Here is a 16,998-nt window from a genome sequence, read left to right on the forward strand (position 1 = left end):
CACCATGTTGGCCAGGCTGGTCTTGAACTCCTGACCTCAAGTGATCTGCTGGCCTCAGCCTCCCAAAGGGTTAAAATTATAGGGGTAACGCCCGCACCCAGCCAACCAACCAACCAATTCTTAACCAGTTCTTTCTGACTTTCTATATTAAGATGTTTATTTTATTTTATTTTATATTTTATTTTATTTTATTATTTTATTTTATTTTATTTATTTGTTTTCAAGATGAGGATTTACTATGTTGCCCAGGGTGCTCTGGAACTCCTGGATTGAAGTAGTCATCCCACTTTAGTGTTTATTGGTGTTTTGGTGTTTTTATTTCAAAAGAATACAATAATAAAGATAGACTGGTTCAGCTAGGGAAAATGATCCGTTTTTCTCCCCTCCGTAAACAGGATATAATTGATACAGCATGTGAAGTCCTGGCCGACCCTTCTCTTCCGGAACTGTTCTGGGGAACAGTAAGTATGTCAGAGAGAGTCACTGCATAGCAAAAGAATTGATCAAACACTTGTTTTCGTACAGGTTTTGTACTAAGCATTCATGTGTATTTTCTCACTTAATCTTCATAAAAATGTATGAACTACATACTATTACTGTCCCTCTTTTAATGTGATGACATATGACACTTGGAGATGTGAAATGATTTGCTCAAAGTCACACTTAGAAAGAGGCAGCCAAAACCCAGTTCTGACTTGAGTCTGCAGCCCACATTATTACCATACCAGTGTGCTGTCTCCAACCCACCAGTTTTTTTGTTTTGTTTTGTTTTTGTTTTGTTTTGTCTTTTGAGATGGAGTCTTGCTCTGTTGCCCAGGCTGGAGTGCAATGGCGCAATCTCGGCTCACTGCAACCTCTGCCTCCCGAGTTTAAGCAATTCTCCTGCCTCAGCCTCCCAAGTAGCTGGGATTACAGGCGCCCGCCCACCATGTCCCGCTAATTTTTTGTATTTTTTAGTAGAGATGGGGTTTCACTATGTTGACCAGGCTGGTCTTGATCTCCTGACCTTGTGATCCGCCCACCTCAGCCTCCCAAAGTGCTGGGATTACAGGCGTGAGCCACTGCGCCCGGCCTTCCAACCCACCAGTTTTTTGTTTTCATATATGGCAGTGTTTTAGACACCAGTGTTCCCGCAGCTCTTGAAAGTACTTTTAGGAGATTGTAACTGTAGCCTATGAGTTGTCAGGGTATTATAACTAGTTAGAGTGAGAATTTGGCTTTGAAAAGAACAATTTCTCACCAGTACTTGCTCTGAGTGTTGATAATAACCTCAAACCTCAAGATCCAACTGATGATCTACCTGTATATTTTACCCTCTGTTTTGTAAGATGCTGTCTGATGTTCTAGAACCACAGTGCTCCTAGGAGAAGCTGGTATGAAACAGTATCTAGAGTGAGGATCTGTGGCTCCTGTATGGTAGCTAACTGCTGACATAGTTGGGTAGTTTGCACTTTAGTGGAAACATGTAATGCACAGGTGAACAATACTGTCTTTCCATAGAAAGGATGGCTGGGAAGAGGTCACTAGATAGAATAGTAGTCTCTTTTTAGGTCCCTCACTAAATCAATTGTTTTATATCCTTTTTCAGTGGAAATGTGAAAGTCTTAAATTATTAAGGAGGGATGATATCTGTCTAAAAGGAAAGATTAATTCTAAATTTTCTCATGATTGCTGGGAAATTTGGAGAGATGTTAATTTGTGGATAATGTGAAGATCAGTGATTTGTCCCCTTCCACCACAGGAGCCAACTTCGGGCCTTGGGATCATTCTGGACAGTGTGTGTGGCATGTTTCCCCACCTCCTCTCCCCACTCCTGCAACTGCTCCGAGCCCTGGTATCAGGGAAGTCCACTGCCAAAAAGGTAAGTTGCTCAGTCAGGTAAGTAAAGAGAATGGGAGATTCTTTATGGAGACTTTATAAAATAGGAATCTTTTTTGCTTTCCACATTGCAGTTCTACTGCCATGACAAAAGTTATTCTGAAGGTGAATGAAAGATACCAAAGATAGCACCTCAATTCTATAAAACTAAATAATATTTCATTAAGCACTTATTGTAGATACTGTGGGACTAAGACTAAGTATAAAGTTCCTTAATATCTACTTAGAAGTTACTAGATATAAGAAATAAATAGCTAAGAGCCAGGTGTTATGGAGTAAATATCATTTGAGCAATAAAGACCATACTGTTCAGGAGAGATAACTGCCCTTGTGGAGTGATGGGGACTTGAGTTGAGTGTTAAAGCATAGTGCAGATTTGGTGAGGGGAGCAGAAGGCAATTCCAAGAACAGTCACAGTGGTGGGCTTCTCGAAGTTTGAGAGTCTGGTTGAGAGAGCAGCCTGGGACCTCCCCTTGCTTATCCTGGAGGGGAATGTGTGATGGTTTTTTCTGTTGGCAGGTATATAGCTTCTTGGATAAGATGTCTTTCTACAATGAACTTTATAAACACAAGCCTCATGATGTAATCTCCCATGAAGATGGAACTCTTTGGCGGAGACAAACACCCAAACTCCTTTATCCCCTTGGTGAGATAAAGAGATCCCCCGTTTTTTGACAGCTTTTTTTTTTTTTCTGGTGTCTTGCTGTCTCACCCAATCTGGAATGCAGTGGCATGATCATAGCTCACTGAAGCCTCAAACTCCTGGACTCAAGTGATTCTCCCACCTTAGCCTCCCAAAGCACTGGGATTACAGACGTGAGCCAGTGCACCCAGCCAGTTATACTTTGAGGCTCATATCTATTCCAGGTGCTCAAAGAGGAAAATATAGAGGGAATAGCCTTTTTTTTTTCTTGAGACAGAATCCTGCTCTGTCACCCAGGCTGGCGTGCAGTGGCACGATCTCGGCTCACTGCAAGCTCCGCCTCCCGGGTTCACGCCATTCTCCTGCTTCAGCCTCCCGAGTAGCTGAGACTACAGGAGCCCGCCACCACGCCCGGCTAATTTGTTGTATTTTTAGTACAGATGGGGTTTCACCGTGTTAGCCAAGATGGTCTCGATCTCCTGACCTTGTGATCCGCCTGCCTCGGCCTCGCAAAGTGCTGGGATTACAGGTGTGAGCCTCCGTGCCCAGCCTAGCCTCACTGTTTTAATCCTGGCATCATCACCACTGACTTCTCCAGTGATCTAGGTCCTAGCAGTCCTATGAGGTATTGTTATCATCATTTGAATGGAAAACTATTCTTTGCATTCAAATGATTTTCAGACATGTAGAAAGAGTCACTTGTCAGCCAGGTGTGGTGGCTCACGACTATAATCCCAACACTTTGGGAGGCCGAAATGGGCGATCACCTGAGGTCGGGAGTTCGAGACCAGCCTGACCAACATGGTGAAACCCTGTCTCTACTAAAAATACAAAATTAGCTCGGCGTGGTGGTGCATGCCTGTAATCCCAGCTACTCGGGAGGCTGAGGCAGGAGAATCGTTTGAATTCGGGAAGTGGAGGTTGCAGTGAGCTAAGATCATGCCATTGCATTCCAGCCTGGGCAACAAGAGTGAAACTCCATCTCAAAGAAAAAAGAAACTTGTCTACATGAGAAGAACTTTTTTGGGTATTTTAAATGAAAAAGCCGTAGGAATGTTAGCTACTAAGAAGAGAGCCTGTGAATCCCAGAACTTTGGGAGGCCGAGACAGGCAAATCACTTGAGGCTAGGAGTTTGAGACCAACCTGACCAACATGGTAAAACCCCGTCTCTACTAAAAATACAAAAATTAGGCCGGGCACGGTGGCTCAAGCCTGTAATCCCAGCACTTTGGGAGGCCGAGACGGGCGGATCACGAGGTCAGGAGATCGAGACCATCCTGGCTAACACGGTGAAACCCCGTCTCTACTAAAAATACAAAAAACTAGCCGGGCGAGGTGGCGGCGCCTGTAGTCCCAGCTACTCTGGAGGCTGAGGCACGAGAATCACTTGAACCCAGGAGGCGGAGGTTGCAGCGAGCCAAGATCACGCCACTGCACTCCAGCCTGGGCAAGAGTGAGACTCTGTCTCAAAAAAAAAAAAAGAGAGAGAGAGAGTCTGTGAGTTTGTGTATCTCTGTGTATTTAAAATATTGATGTCTAGTAGAGGAGTTACATTTTTTATTTATCCTCAGATATTAGACTAATTTCTCTTTCTCTCTTAGGGGGTCAAACTAACCTTCGCATACCTCAAGGCACTGTGGGCCAAGTAATGTTGGATGATAGGGCATACCTGGTACGCTGGGAATACTCCTATAGCAGCTGGACCCTCTTTACCTGTGAGATTGAAATGTTGCTTCATGTTGTTTCAACTGCAGGTAAGGTCAGCTTTGGGAAATATCACTACGAGGAGGAAAAGTGGACGTGCTTGGAGGATTTAGAAAATAGAATATCTACATAAAATTCAGAACCATCGGCCGGGCGCGGTGGCTCAAGCCTGTAATCCCAGCACTTTGGGAGGCCGAGACGGGCGGATCACGAGGTCAGGAGTTCGAGACCATCCTGGTGAACACGGTGAAACCCCGTCTCTACTAAAAAATACAAAAACTAGCCGGGCGAGGTGGCGGCGCCTGTAGTCCCAGCTACTTGGGAGGCTGAGGCAGGAGAATGGCGTGAACCCGGGAGGCGGAGCTTGCAGTGAGCTGAGATCCGGCCACTGCACTCCAACCTGGGCGACAGAGCAAGACTCCGTCTCAAAAAAAAAAAAAAAAAAAAAAAAAAAAAAAAAAAAAAAAAAAAAAAAAAAAAAATTCAGAACCATCAAGATTGTGATTTGTCTGATTTGTGTATCTGGGTCTCAGAGACTGTTCAGTGGTCTTAAAGGGGTTGTTTGCCATGAGGTCACAGGCTGTCTTTCTCCTCAGATGTGATTCAGCACTGCCAGCGAGTCAAACCCATCATTGATCTTGTCCATAAGGTCATCAGTACAGACCTGTCGGTAGCAGACTGCCTCCTGCCCATCACGTCTCGCATCTACATGCTGCTGCAGCGGTGAGTCTGTCTTGACTGACCCTCAGCTGCCCGGTAGACATCTCAGCACTTGTGCCCTCAGTTTGCAGGAACCTGGACACATACCCACTGGGTTAAAGTTCATGCATGTTCCTTGGTGTTCCTATTTTTTTATCTGTGAGGGTTTTCCTGTTTTTACATGTCTGCTGAGGGGAGAGACTGGGGAGAGAACTGGAAAAATGTTTGTGAGGGAACCAGTTGTATTATTTGCTTTATTGAGTATAGTGCATTGTTCTCCAACCAGGTTAACGACAGTGATCTCCCCACCTGTGGATGTCATTGCTTCTTGTGTCAACTGCTTAACTGTTTTGGCTGCCCGCAATCCAGCAAAGGTGAGACACCAGATCTTCCTAACAGCCAAAAATGTAGCACTTGGCACATACCTGAAGATACGTGGGCATTTAACTCTTCCTTTTCCTTCTCAGGTCTGGACTGATCTTCATCACACAGGCTTTTTACCATTTGTGGCCCATCCTGTCTCCAGCCTGAGTCAGATGATTAGGTGAGCCAGGTCCTAGGGTGGTGGGCCATATTCCCTAGTGAGAACCACATATGTCTCAGGTCTAGCCTAGGTTTCTTTATTTTATTTTATTTTATTTTATTGATTGGTTGATTGGTTGATTGAGATGGAGTCTCACTCTGTTGCCCAGGCTGGAGTGCAGTGGTGCAGCCTCCACCTCCCATGTTCAAGCGGTTGTTGTGTTTCAGCCTCCTGAGTAGCTGGGATTACAGGCTCGAGCCACCATGCCCAGCTAATTTATTTATTTATTTATTTTATTTTTTGAGATGGAGTTTCGCTCTGTTGCCGAGGCCGGAGTGCAGTGGTGCGATCTCAGCTCACTGCAACCTCCGCCTCCTGGGTTCAAGTAATTCTCCCACCTCAGCCTTCCCAGTAGCCAGCATTACAGATGTGCGCCACCATACCTGGCTAATTTTTTGTATTTTTAATAGAGACGGGATCTCACCATGTTGGCCAGACTGGTCTGGAACTCCTGGTCTCAAGTGATCTGCCCGCCTTAGCTTCTCAAAGTGCTGGATTATAGGCGTGAGCCACCACGCCCAGCCTGATTTATTTATTTATTTTTTTTTGAGATGGAGTTGCGCTCTTGTTGCTCTGGCTGGAGTGCAATGGCGTGATCTTGGCTCAGTGCAACCTCCGCCTCCCAGGTTCAAGTGATTCTCCTGCCTCAGCCTCCCGAGTAGCTGGGATTTCAGGCATTCGCCACCACACCCCGGTAATTTTGCATTTTTGGTAGAGATGATGTTTCACCATGTTGGCCAGGCTGGTCTCAAACTCCTAACCCCAACTGATCTGCCCGCCTTGGCCTCCCAAAGTGTTGGGATTACAGGCATGAGCCACGGTGCCCGGCTGAGAGCAAGAGAGATTTATCCAACATCAATCATGTTAGTATGTGAGCATTTACTTTCCAGCCCAGAAAATCCAGAGGTGTCTAGATTGAGGGACTTGTTGTCCCATTATTAAGCCACAATCACTCTGTACTTTTTCTCATTTCATGGTTTTTGAGCTTGGCGAGTAGACCACTTACCAGTACATAGGCTCCATCTTACTACCTGAGCGTTCTCGCCTTGCTCTCTCTCGACAAAATATTTCCCTGATGTTCCTTTGATTTTTTTACTTTTACTTTCAATCTCTTGAGGTTTTACATCAGTAAAACATATTCTTAATGTTTACCTTGGGTACAGAACTGTCTTGATTGGATTATTTCCATTGGAGAGATTTTCTATTTTATGCTAAGTCATCTAGACTATAACAAGAATGCTTTATGATTAGTTTCTTGAAACCCTGAAGTTTCCCCATCATTTTTTTCCCTCTACTTATTTCCAGTGCGGAAGGGATGAACGCTGGAGGGTATGGAAACCTCTTGATGAATAGTGAGCAGCCTCAGGGCGAGTATGGGGTCACTGTTGCCTTTCTGCGCTTGATCACCACCCTCGTCAAGGTACAGTCTGATTGTGTTCACGAAGGACAGGAAAGAAAATGTCCAGTCTGGTCAGATGACTCTGAAATAGCTTCCCTGGCCCCTGCTGCTGTAATCTTCTTGTCTGTAGGCAGAGTAGTCATTTTGAAGTTATAGTGACAACAGTTTCTATGTATTGAGTACCTACTATGTGCCAGTATGTGCTCTATTAGGTGCTTAATTATGTGAATTTATTTAATAATTGGAAGGTTTATGAAGTAGAATGGAAGAGGCCAAAAGGGTATTGCAGTGACTGTCAAGCTATTTTGACAGTAACCCGGGATAATATGTCCCAATATATATACATGTATGTATATTCCTAAAGCAGAATTTCATAGTACAACATTTATTCTTACACAAGTTGTACTCTGATATTTTCTATTCAGTCTCCTCCCTGTTTAAGTGAATTTTGACCATAGACTGATCTCATAATCTACTAATGGGTTACAACTCGGTTTGAAAAATACTGACATAGAGCATAAATAATGACATAGAGCATAAATTTTGGAGTCAGAATTAGGTTTACATTCAGGTTGACAGCTTACTAGCTACATGACCTTGAACAAGTAGAGAATATCTTAGAGTCTCTTTTTTTTTTTTTTAATTTTTTTTTTTTTTTTTTTTTTTTTTGAGACGGAGTCTCGCTCTGTCGCCCAGGCTGGAGTGCAGTGGCCGGATCTCAGCTCATTGCAAGCTCTGCCTCCTGGGTTGACATCATTCTCCTGCCTCAGCCTCCCGAGTAGCTGGGACTACAGGCGCCCGCCACCTCGCCCGGCTAGTTTTTTGTATTTTTTAGTAGAGACGGTGTTTCACCGTGTTAGCCAGGATGGTCTCGATCTCCTGACCTCGTGATCCGCCCGTCTCGGCCTCCCAAAGTGCTGGGATTACAGGCTTGAGCCACCGCGCCCGGCCTAGAGTCTCTAAAATAGAATGCTATATGGTCTCTACCTCATGGGATTGAGAAGAGGGTCATGCATGGAAAAAACTATACTTCCTGCCTGCAGGAATCAATGAATGCTTAAAAAGAAATGATTGTAGGCTGGGTACAGTGGTTCATGCCTGTAATCCCAGCACTTTGGGAGGCCGAGGCGGATGGATCACCTGAGGTCAGGAGTTCGATACCAGCCTGGCCAACATGGTGAAACCTCATCTCTACTAAAAATACAAAAATTAGCTGGGTGTGGTGGCAGACGCCTGTAATCCCAGCTACTCGGGAGGCTGAGGCAGGAGAATTCCTTGAACCTGGGAGGCGGAGGTTGTAGCGAGTCGAGATCACGCCATTGCACTCCAGCCTAGGCAACAAGAGTGAAACTCCATCTTGGGGGTGAAAAAAAAGATTGCATATAGAGATAGGAATATAAATATAGATATTTATATATTACTAAAGGTCCCCATTTTTAATAGAGGGATGCTACAGTTAACAGATATCATTGGATATCAGATTTTTGCACATCAGATCTCCTTTCTAGTATTTCAGTGATGGGATTGAGGTTAGGGACCACTGGTGATCATGATAGTGAAGTGGCATTGTTCATTATCAGCAGTCCTCTATCCTTTATGTTTAAGGTGCCTCCCTTCTGTCCAGATTTAGCCTGCATCCCTTTTCTTCATGTTGGTGCCTTTTGTGACATTCTCTTTCATTGCTTTTTCTATTCTAGAAAAGACCCACAATTTGGGTTCAACTATAAAGTAGCACTTTTGATGTGTCTTTTTTTTCATTGTTGAACAAGGTTTGCCTAGATTTCCTTTGGACGTATCTATGGTTTTGAAATTAAATCTCTAGGTAACTAAATGACTTTTCTTTAAATGTGTGGAAGCCCTTACTGCATCGTTTCTTGTAGGGGCAACTTGGTAGTACCCAGAGCCAAGGACTTGTACCCTGTGTAATGTTTGTGCTGAAGGAGATGCTTCCCAGCTACCATAAGTGGCGCTACAACTCTCATGGAGTGAGGGAACAGATTGGTAAGGACAGCATGGACAGGGAAGACCTGGTATGGGCAGGGAAGACCTGGGGATTTCTGGCCCCCTGGAGAGCTTTTTTCTTTCCCTTTCTTGAGATAAGGGGTCATTACACAAGGCCACATCATTCCTCTGTCTTTTCTGGAGTCCAGGTTGCCTGATCCTGGAGCTGATTCATGCAATACTGAACCTGTGCCATGAGACAGACCTGCAAAACAGGTAATGAAGGGTTGATTACTAGAGCTTGATGCTCGCCAATTCAAGACACAGGCTTTTGCTGTGCAAAGCCTGTCTCATTTCTTCCGGAGAATTTACCTTGCTTGAGCCCAGAACTCAGTAATCTTGAGGCTGTGAGTTGCTTTCCATTGACCTGTGTATCATTTCTCACTATGGACAGAGAAGTAGGAATGAGAGAGAGAGGAATAGTGTGTGTGTGTGTTGTGTGTGTGTACACATACACTAATATATTAATCATTCTTTATGATCTTTACAAAAGTTCATTCCTGACAAGACTGTTTTTCATATATATCTACTTCCCAGGGCCAGTTACTATGTATTCTCGGTTTTTTTCCTCTTTCTATATTGACTGTAACTTTCTTTCCATGCCACTGCTTATAGATGTCTTGTTTTAATGGTTCCATGCATTCGATCGTATGGATTAATTATGATCCTTTTCAGTAAGGGTACTGTATCTGTTACTTGATGAACATTTAGATTGCTTCTCAGGGTGATCTTTAGGTGATCAAGTATATTTCAGGAAAGTGATCAGAGTGCTTTCAGCTTACAGAGAGCTGGTCTCCAGTGTCCAGTAGGTTAGGTTAGCCACCCTAGCCTAATTGGACAATGCCCTTCCTTCCAAGATACACTGAGTGACTCCCTGGTAACTCAGAACACCTCTGTCTTCTAGTCATACTCCCAGCCTGCAGTCTCTCTGCATCTGCAGCCTTGCATACACAGAGGCAGGACAGACAGTTATCAATATCATGGGCATTGGCGTGGACACCATTGACATGGTGATGGCTGCTCAGCCTCGAAGGTAGGGCTCCTTCTCCACCTTCCCTTTGTTTGTCTTTATTGTACCTGCATGTTACTAATAACTCCAGTTTAAGTTAACTTGTAGTAGCTTTTAGAAGATGACATTGTTCTTCCTAGGACGTAGCCTTTACATACCCTAGTGGCTGCTGTATAGATTGGCATATAGCAAAGGGAGTTGATTACTCCTCCTCTCTCCTAGTTTGGACTGGGGCCTCTAACAGAAGCTGTTGAACTCTGGGATTATTGTTGGAATCTAATTCATGAGAGCACATATGTTGCGAATGAAGTCATACTGTCTGAATCATCTTTGGTTTCCATTTGGCACCCTAGTGATGGGGCAGAGGGCCAGGGGCAGGGCCAGCTGCTGATCAAGACAGTGAAACTGGCATTCTCCGTCACCAACAATGTTATTCGGCTGAAACCTCCTTCTAATGTGGTGTCCCCCCTGGAACAGGCTCTCTCACAACATGGTATGTATTTCTCTTCCAGTCTGTAACATTTCTGTTCATAAATACGTATTTTAGGCAGTGTTTTTGGATGTCAACAGTATTTTCTGCTTCTTGAGGAAGTTTGGGAATGATTACCACCTCCTTTCCTGAAATTGGAAACAAAAGGACTAGATGGTACTTTATTTCTGCCTCCTGTTGATGATAGAATAATAGTTACAAATGCAGATTTGAAGTCAGACTGCCTTGGTTCAAATTTTGTATCCAATCAACTGTTTGACCTTGGGTGCATTATGAAACAACTCTGTCTCTGATTTCTCATCTGTAAAATGGGGATAATGGTACAGGTTGAGTATGCCTTATCTGAAATGCTTGGGACCAGAAGTGTTTTGGGTTTCAGATTTTTTTTTTTTCATGTTTTGGAATAGTTGCAGTATACTTACCAGTTTAGCATAAATCCAAAATGTTCCAGTGAGCATTTCCTTTGAGCTGTAGTTAGAGATTTTGACACATTCCAGATTTTTAAAAAATTTTTTACTTTTTTTTTTTTTTTTTTTGAGACGGTCTAGCTCTGTTGCCCAGGCTGGAGTGCAGTGGCGCAATCTCAGCTCACTGCAGCATCTGCCTCCCGGGTTCAAGCAGTCCTCCTGCCTCAGCCTCCCGAGTAGCTGGGATTACAGGCATCTGTTACCATGCCCGGCTAATTTTTGTTTCGTTTTGTTTTGTTGTTTGGTTTTGTTTTGTAGAGACAGGCTTTTGCCGTGTTGGCCAGGCTGGTCTCGAACTCCTGACCTCAGGTGACTTGCCCTCTTCAGCCTCCCAAAGTTCTGGGATTACAGGCGTGAGCCACCGTGCTCTAATTTCAGATTTTCAGATTATGGATACCTGTAGTATCTTCCTAATAAGATTATAATAAAGAGTTGGGCATGGTGGCTCATGTCTGTAATCCCAGCACTTTGGGACAGTGAGGCTGGGGAGGATCCTTTGAGTCCAGGAGTTCAAGACCAGCTTGGGCAACATAAGGAGATCCCCATCTATACAAAAACAACAACAACAAAAAAAAAAATAGCTGGGCCTGGTGGCATATGCCTGTGGTCCCAGCAACTCAGGAGGCTGAGGTGGGGGGATTGCTTGAAGCTTGGGAGGTCAAAGCTGCAGTGAGCCATGATTTTGCCACTGCACTCCAGCTTAGGCAACAGAGTGAAACCCTCTCTCAAAAAGAAAAAGGATAGGCTGGGCATGGTGACTCACACTTGTAATCCCAGCACTTTGGGGGGCCGAGGCGGGCAGATCACTTGAGGTCAGGGGTTTGAGACTAGCCTGGCCAACATGGTGAAACCCTGTCTCTACTGAAAATAAAAACAATTAGCTGGACATGGTGGTGCACACCTATAATCCCAGCTACTCGGGAGGCTGAGGCAGGAGAATTGCTTGAACCTGGTAAGTGGAGGTGCAGTGAGCCAAGATCGCGCCACTGCACTCTAGTCTGGGTGACAGAGTGAGACTCCATCTGAAAAAAAAATTAATAGATAAAAATTAATAAAATAAGCACCTATTTTATTCAGAATGTATCTTTGCTGTTGATGGGTTGAACTGTTTATCCCCAAATTCTGACTATTCGTTTGCTCCTCAATAAAGAGAAGGATACAGCCACCTGGGTTTGCTGTGACCCTCCAAGTACTTGAGGGTAAATTCCTTCACATATACACTGTCAGTCTTTTTTGAACAGCCAATGCTCTAAGGATTTGAATGAGGCACACTTGATATCTAAACTGTTTCCCGTGCTGCTTTAGGTGCTCATGGAAACAACCTCATTGCTGTTCTAGCCAAATACATCTACCACAAACATGACCCTGCTTTGCCACGTCTTGCCATTCAGCTGCTGAAACGTCTGGCCACGGTAGGATCATACTTCATGCACACACACTGTTTATGTGAGGGTGTTTTTTTCCCCTGATTACAAAAGACATGCTCAGGCCACGTGCAGCGGCTTACACCTATATGTAATTCCAGCACTTTGGGAGGCCAAGGTGGGAGAATCACTTAAGCCCAGGAGTTCAAGACCAGCCTGGGCCACATAGTGAGACCCCATCTCTAATATAGAAAAAAGGAGAAAAAGGCTGCGTGTGGTGGCTCACACCTGTAATTCCAGCACTTTGGGAGGCTGAGGTGGGTAGATCACAAGGTCAGGAGTTCAAGACCAACCTGGCCAAGATGGTGAAACTCCATCTCTCCTAAAAATACAAAAATTAGCCGGGCATGGTGGCAGACACCTGTGATCCCAGCTACTCGGGAGCCTGAGGCAGAGAGTTGCTTGAAGCTGGGAGGCAGAGGTTGCAGTAAGCCAAGATCACGTCGCTGCACTCCGAGCAGCCTGGGCAGCAGAGCGAGACTCCGTCTCAAGATAAAAAAGACATGCTTATTGTAAAATATTTATTTAAATGTTACAAATAGATGTAACAGAAAGTCAAGATGCCCTATGATCTCCTTATTCCAAGAATCCCTATGGGCAGGGAGATACGCCATGCTCCAGATTTCTTTTTTTTTTTTTTTGAAACAGGGTCTGGCTATGTCTCCCAGCCTGTGCTCCAGATTTCTTATCTGTGTTCTTGTATTTTAAAAAGTATTGGCTGGGTGCCGTGGCTCACACCTGTAATCCCAGCACTTTGGGAGGCTGAAGCAGGTGGATCACGAGGTCAGGAGTTCAAGACCAGCCTGGCCAAGATGGTGAAACCCCCCCCCCATCTCTACTAAAAATACCAAAATTAGCTGGGTGCTGTGGCAGGTGCCTGTAATCCCAGCTACTCAGGAGGCTAGGCAGGAGAATCGCTTGAACCCGGGCAGCAGAGGTAACAGTGAGCCAAGATCACACCACTCACACCGTTTCAAAAAATAAAATAAAAAAGTTATTTGGGGCTGGGCGTGGTGGCTCGTCTCAAAAAAAAAAAAAAAAAAATTTCGTTAGGCGTGGCTGCGTGCGCCTGTAGTCCCAGGTACTCAGGAGGCTGAGGCAGGAGAATTGCTTGAACCCGGGAGGTGGAGGTTGCAGTGAGCCAAGATCGCACCACTGCACTCCAGCCTGGGCGACAGAGTAAAACGAAAAAATTATTTGAGTGTGTACTTTTGTTCTTTATAAAAGCAGAATTCCTGGTACTGTTTTTCTTTTGACACAGTCCCATTCCATCACCCAGGCTGGAGTGCAGTGGTATGATCTCACCACAACCTCCACCTCCCAGGTTCATGCACTTCTCCTGTGTAAGCCTCCCAGGTTGCTGGGATTATAGGCCCCCACTACAACACACAGCTGATTTTTTGTATTTTTAGTAGGGACGGGTCTTTGCCATGTTGGCCAGGCTAGTCTCGAACTCCTGACCTCTAGTGATCTGTCTGCCTCAGCCTCCCTTCATCCTGGGATTACAGGCATGAGCCACTGTGCCTGGCCCCTGGTAGTGTTTTATGACTGACTTCCTTCACTTGCTACCATATCAAACAGTCTTGGTGTTCTTGATGCCATATGGGCACATTTGGACTTCCTGCATTCTTTTTTGTCTTTTTTCCTTTTTTTTTTTTTTTTTTTTTTGAGACGGAGTCTCGCTCTGTCCCCAGGCTGGAGTGCAGTGGCCGGATCTCAGCTCACTGCAAGCTCCCCCTCCTGGGTTTCCGCCATTCTCCTGCCTCAGCCTCCCACGTAGCTGGGACTACAGGCGCCCACCACCTCGCCCGGCTAGTTTTTTGTATTTTTTAGTAGAGACGGGGTTTCACCATGTTAGCCAGGATGGACTCGATCTCCTGACCTTGTGATCCTCCCGTCTCGGCCTCCCAAAGTGCTGGGATTACAGGCTTGAGCCACCGCGCCCGGCGTCTTTTTTCCTTTTTTAATTTGGACTTTCTTCATTCTTTTCTTTTTTTTTTTGAGACGGAGTCTCGCCCAAATTGGAGTTCAGTGGCCGGATCTCAGCTCACTGCAAGCTCCGCCTTTCGGGTTCTCGCCATTCTCCTGCCTCAGCCTCCCGAGTAGCTGGGACTGTAGGCGCCCGCCACCTTGCCTGGCTAGTTTTTTTTTTTTTTTTTTTTTTTAAATTTTTTTATTTTTTATTTTTTTTTATTTTTTTTGAGACGGAGTCTCACTCTGTCTCCCGGGCTGGAGTGCAGTGGCCGGATCTCAGCTCACTGCAAGCTGCGCCTCCCGGGTTCACGCCATTCTCCTGCCTCAGCCTCCCGAGTAGCTGGGACTACAGGCGCCCGCCACCTTGCCCGGCTAGTTTTTTTGTACTTTTTAGTAGAGACGGGGTTTCACCGTGTTAGCCAGGATGGTCTCGATCTCCTGACCTCATGATCCGCCCGTCTCGGCCTCCCAAAGTGCTGGGATTACAGGCTTGAGCCACCGCGCCCGGCCTATTTTTATTTTTTTTGAGATGGAGTCTCGCTCTGTCACCCAGGCTGGAGTGCAGTGGCTGGATCTCAGCTCACTGCAAGCTCCGCCTCCCGGGTTTACGCCATTCTCCTGCCTCAGCCTCCCAAGTAGCTGGGACTACAAGTGCCCACCACCTCGCCCAGCTAGTTTTTTGTATTTTTTAGTAGAGACGGGGTTTTACCGTGTTAGCCAGGATGGTCTCGATCTCCCGACCTCGTGATCCGCCCGTCTCGGCCTCCCAAAGTGCTGGGTGGGATTACAGGCTTGAGCCACCGCACCCGGCTGCCCGGCTAGTTTTTTGTATTTTTTTAGTAGAGATGGGATTTCACCGGGTTAGCCAGGATGGTCTCGATCTCCTGACCTTGTGATCTGCCCGTCTTGGCCTCCCAAAGTGCTGGGATTACAGCCTTGAGCCACCGTGCCCGGCCCTTCATTCTTTCTAATGTTTGCATATCACATCCTAGAATGGATGCATCCTGATTTATTTGGGCTACTTTCTGTTTTCCACTATTACAAGCAGTGCTGCAGTGAACATTATTATCCCTACCACCCTGTAAACATTTGTTTACAGTTCCAAAGATTTAGGTAGGTATAAATGAACATGATAATTTTTATTAGATATTTCCAAATTACCTTCCAAAAAACATTGTAACAGTTTATACTTCTAACACCAAGTCTTCTATCCTGGTTGCAAGGGCTTCATCATTGTTTAGTCTTTGCCAATCTAATAGGCAAAAAAGTTTCACTTTTCAGTTTGTATTTTTTAACCATGAGGGAGGTTGAGCATTTCTTTATACTGTTTACTGTCTCTCCTGTGAATTTGGGGGCATCTCGTGCTTGTTTGTGGTGATGTCCCTTTTGGCCCAGAGCTGTAGTCTGGATGCTTCCCTTTGTGCAGCTTTCTGGGAGCTCTTCAGTGCCCTTCTGCAGAAGCCCACTGAGGTTTTTGTGGAAGCAGAGCTCTAAGCCTATGTGTTCTGGTCTCCACCAGGTGGCCCCAATGTCAGTGTATGCTTGTCTGGGCAATGATGCGGCTGCCATTCGTGATGCCTTCCTGACCCGATTGCAGAGCAAAATTGAGGACATGCGCATCAAAGTCATGATTCTAGAGTTCCTCACAGTTGCAGTGGAGACCCAGCCAGGCCTCATCGAACTGTTTCTGAACCTGGAGGTTAAGGATGGCAGTGATGGCTCAAAGGTAAGCCTGTAAGCTGGGATGACGCTGGGAGTTGGCTCCCTGGCAGGCAGATGCTGGGCTCTGCAAGTGCAGCTGCTGGCAGTGGCTGTGGAACTGAACTCTTACCTGTCCCTTCTTGCAGGAATTCAGCCTTGGGATGTGGAGCTGTCTCCATGCAGTGCTGGAGCTGATTGATTCCCAACAGCAAGATCGATACTGGTGCCCACCCCTGCTGCATCGTGCCGCCATTGCCTTTTTGCATGCTCTGTGGCAGGACCGGAGGGACAGTGCCATGCTGGTCCTCCGAACCAAGTAAGTCTGCCTCTGGGAGTAGTTTCATTGTTCTAGTGTATAAAATGGGAGTAACAATAGCTCTTAAGCCGGGCGCGGTGGCTCAAGCCTGTAATCCCAGCACTTTGGGAGGCCGAGACGGGCGGATCACGAGGTCAGGAGATCGAGACCATCCTGGCAAACACGGTGAAACCCCGTCTCTACTAAAAATACAAAAAACTAGCCGGGCGAGGTGGCGGGCGCCTGTAGTCCCAGCTACTCCGGAGGCTGAGGCAGGAGAATGGCGTAAACCTGGGAGGCGGAGCTTGCAGTGAGCTGAGATCTGGCCGCTGCCCTCCAGCCCGGGCGACAGAGCAAGACTCCGTCTCAACAACAACAGCAACAAAAATAAATAAAAATAAAAAAACAATAGCTCTTATCCCAGAGGTTTGTTGCGACGGTTCACTGGGAATAAGTGCTTAGTGCCTGGTTCAATACCTGGGAGTTTTATACTAATTCTCTTTCTAATGCTGCTGCCAGCATTAAGGATCTTTAAATATTAAGCACCTTGAAGGTTCAACTGCTTTTGTGTTCCTGCCCTTTGCTAACTAGCTACATCAAAACTCATTATTCTTGAGAAACAGTAGATTCAGGAGAGAGGGGCTTGCTGAAGTCACTGGATGGAATGAAACACTCTGTTCTGTCGGACCTGCTGGCACAGAGGGAAGGAGTGTTAAAAGGCTAATTGGGA

General features: G+C 45.7%; 1 protein-coding gene across 2 annotated transcripts in view; it reads left to right on the forward strand.

Annotated features, from left to right (window-relative positions):
• Window positions 1–16,998, forward strand: part of NUP188 (nucleoporin 188) — a 66,718-nt gene that overhangs the window by 36,407 nt on the left and 13,313 nt on the right. For both annotated transcript variants that reach the window (XM_030919095.1, XM_030919094.1), the window contains 15 exons: window positions 396–461; window positions 1,742–1,861; window positions 2,398–2,524; window positions 4,124–4,276; window positions 4,823–4,949; window positions 5,212–5,299; window positions 5,393–5,469; window positions 6,814–6,928; window positions 8,788–8,908; window positions 9,058–9,124; window positions 9,813–9,941; window positions 10,271–10,410; window positions 12,180–12,286; window positions 15,792–15,998; window positions 16,120–16,289. In XM_030919095.1, the coding sequence (XP_030774955.1) occupies window positions 396–461; window positions 1,742–1,861; window positions 2,398–2,524; window positions 4,124–4,276; window positions 4,823–4,949; window positions 5,212–5,299; window positions 5,393–5,469; window positions 6,814–6,928; window positions 8,788–8,908; window positions 9,058–9,124; window positions 9,813–9,941; window positions 10,271–10,410; window positions 12,180–12,286; window positions 15,792–15,998; window positions 16,120–16,289 (1,814 nt within the window). The remainder of the gene's footprint in view (window positions 1–395; window positions 462–1,741; window positions 1,862–2,397; window positions 2,525–4,123; window positions 4,277–4,822; window positions 4,950–5,211; window positions 5,300–5,392; window positions 5,470–6,813; window positions 6,929–8,787; window positions 8,909–9,057; window positions 9,125–9,812; window positions 9,942–10,270; window positions 10,411–12,179; window positions 12,287–15,791; window positions 15,999–16,119; window positions 16,290–16,998) is intronic.

This window comes from Rhinopithecus roxellana, chromosome 16 (genome assembly GCF_007565055.1).
Source record: "Rhinopithecus roxellana isolate Shanxi Qingling chromosome 16, ASM756505v1, whole genome shotgun sequence".
NCBI classification, from domain to species: Eukaryota; Metazoa; Chordata; class Mammalia; order Primates; family Cercopithecidae; genus Rhinopithecus; species Rhinopithecus roxellana.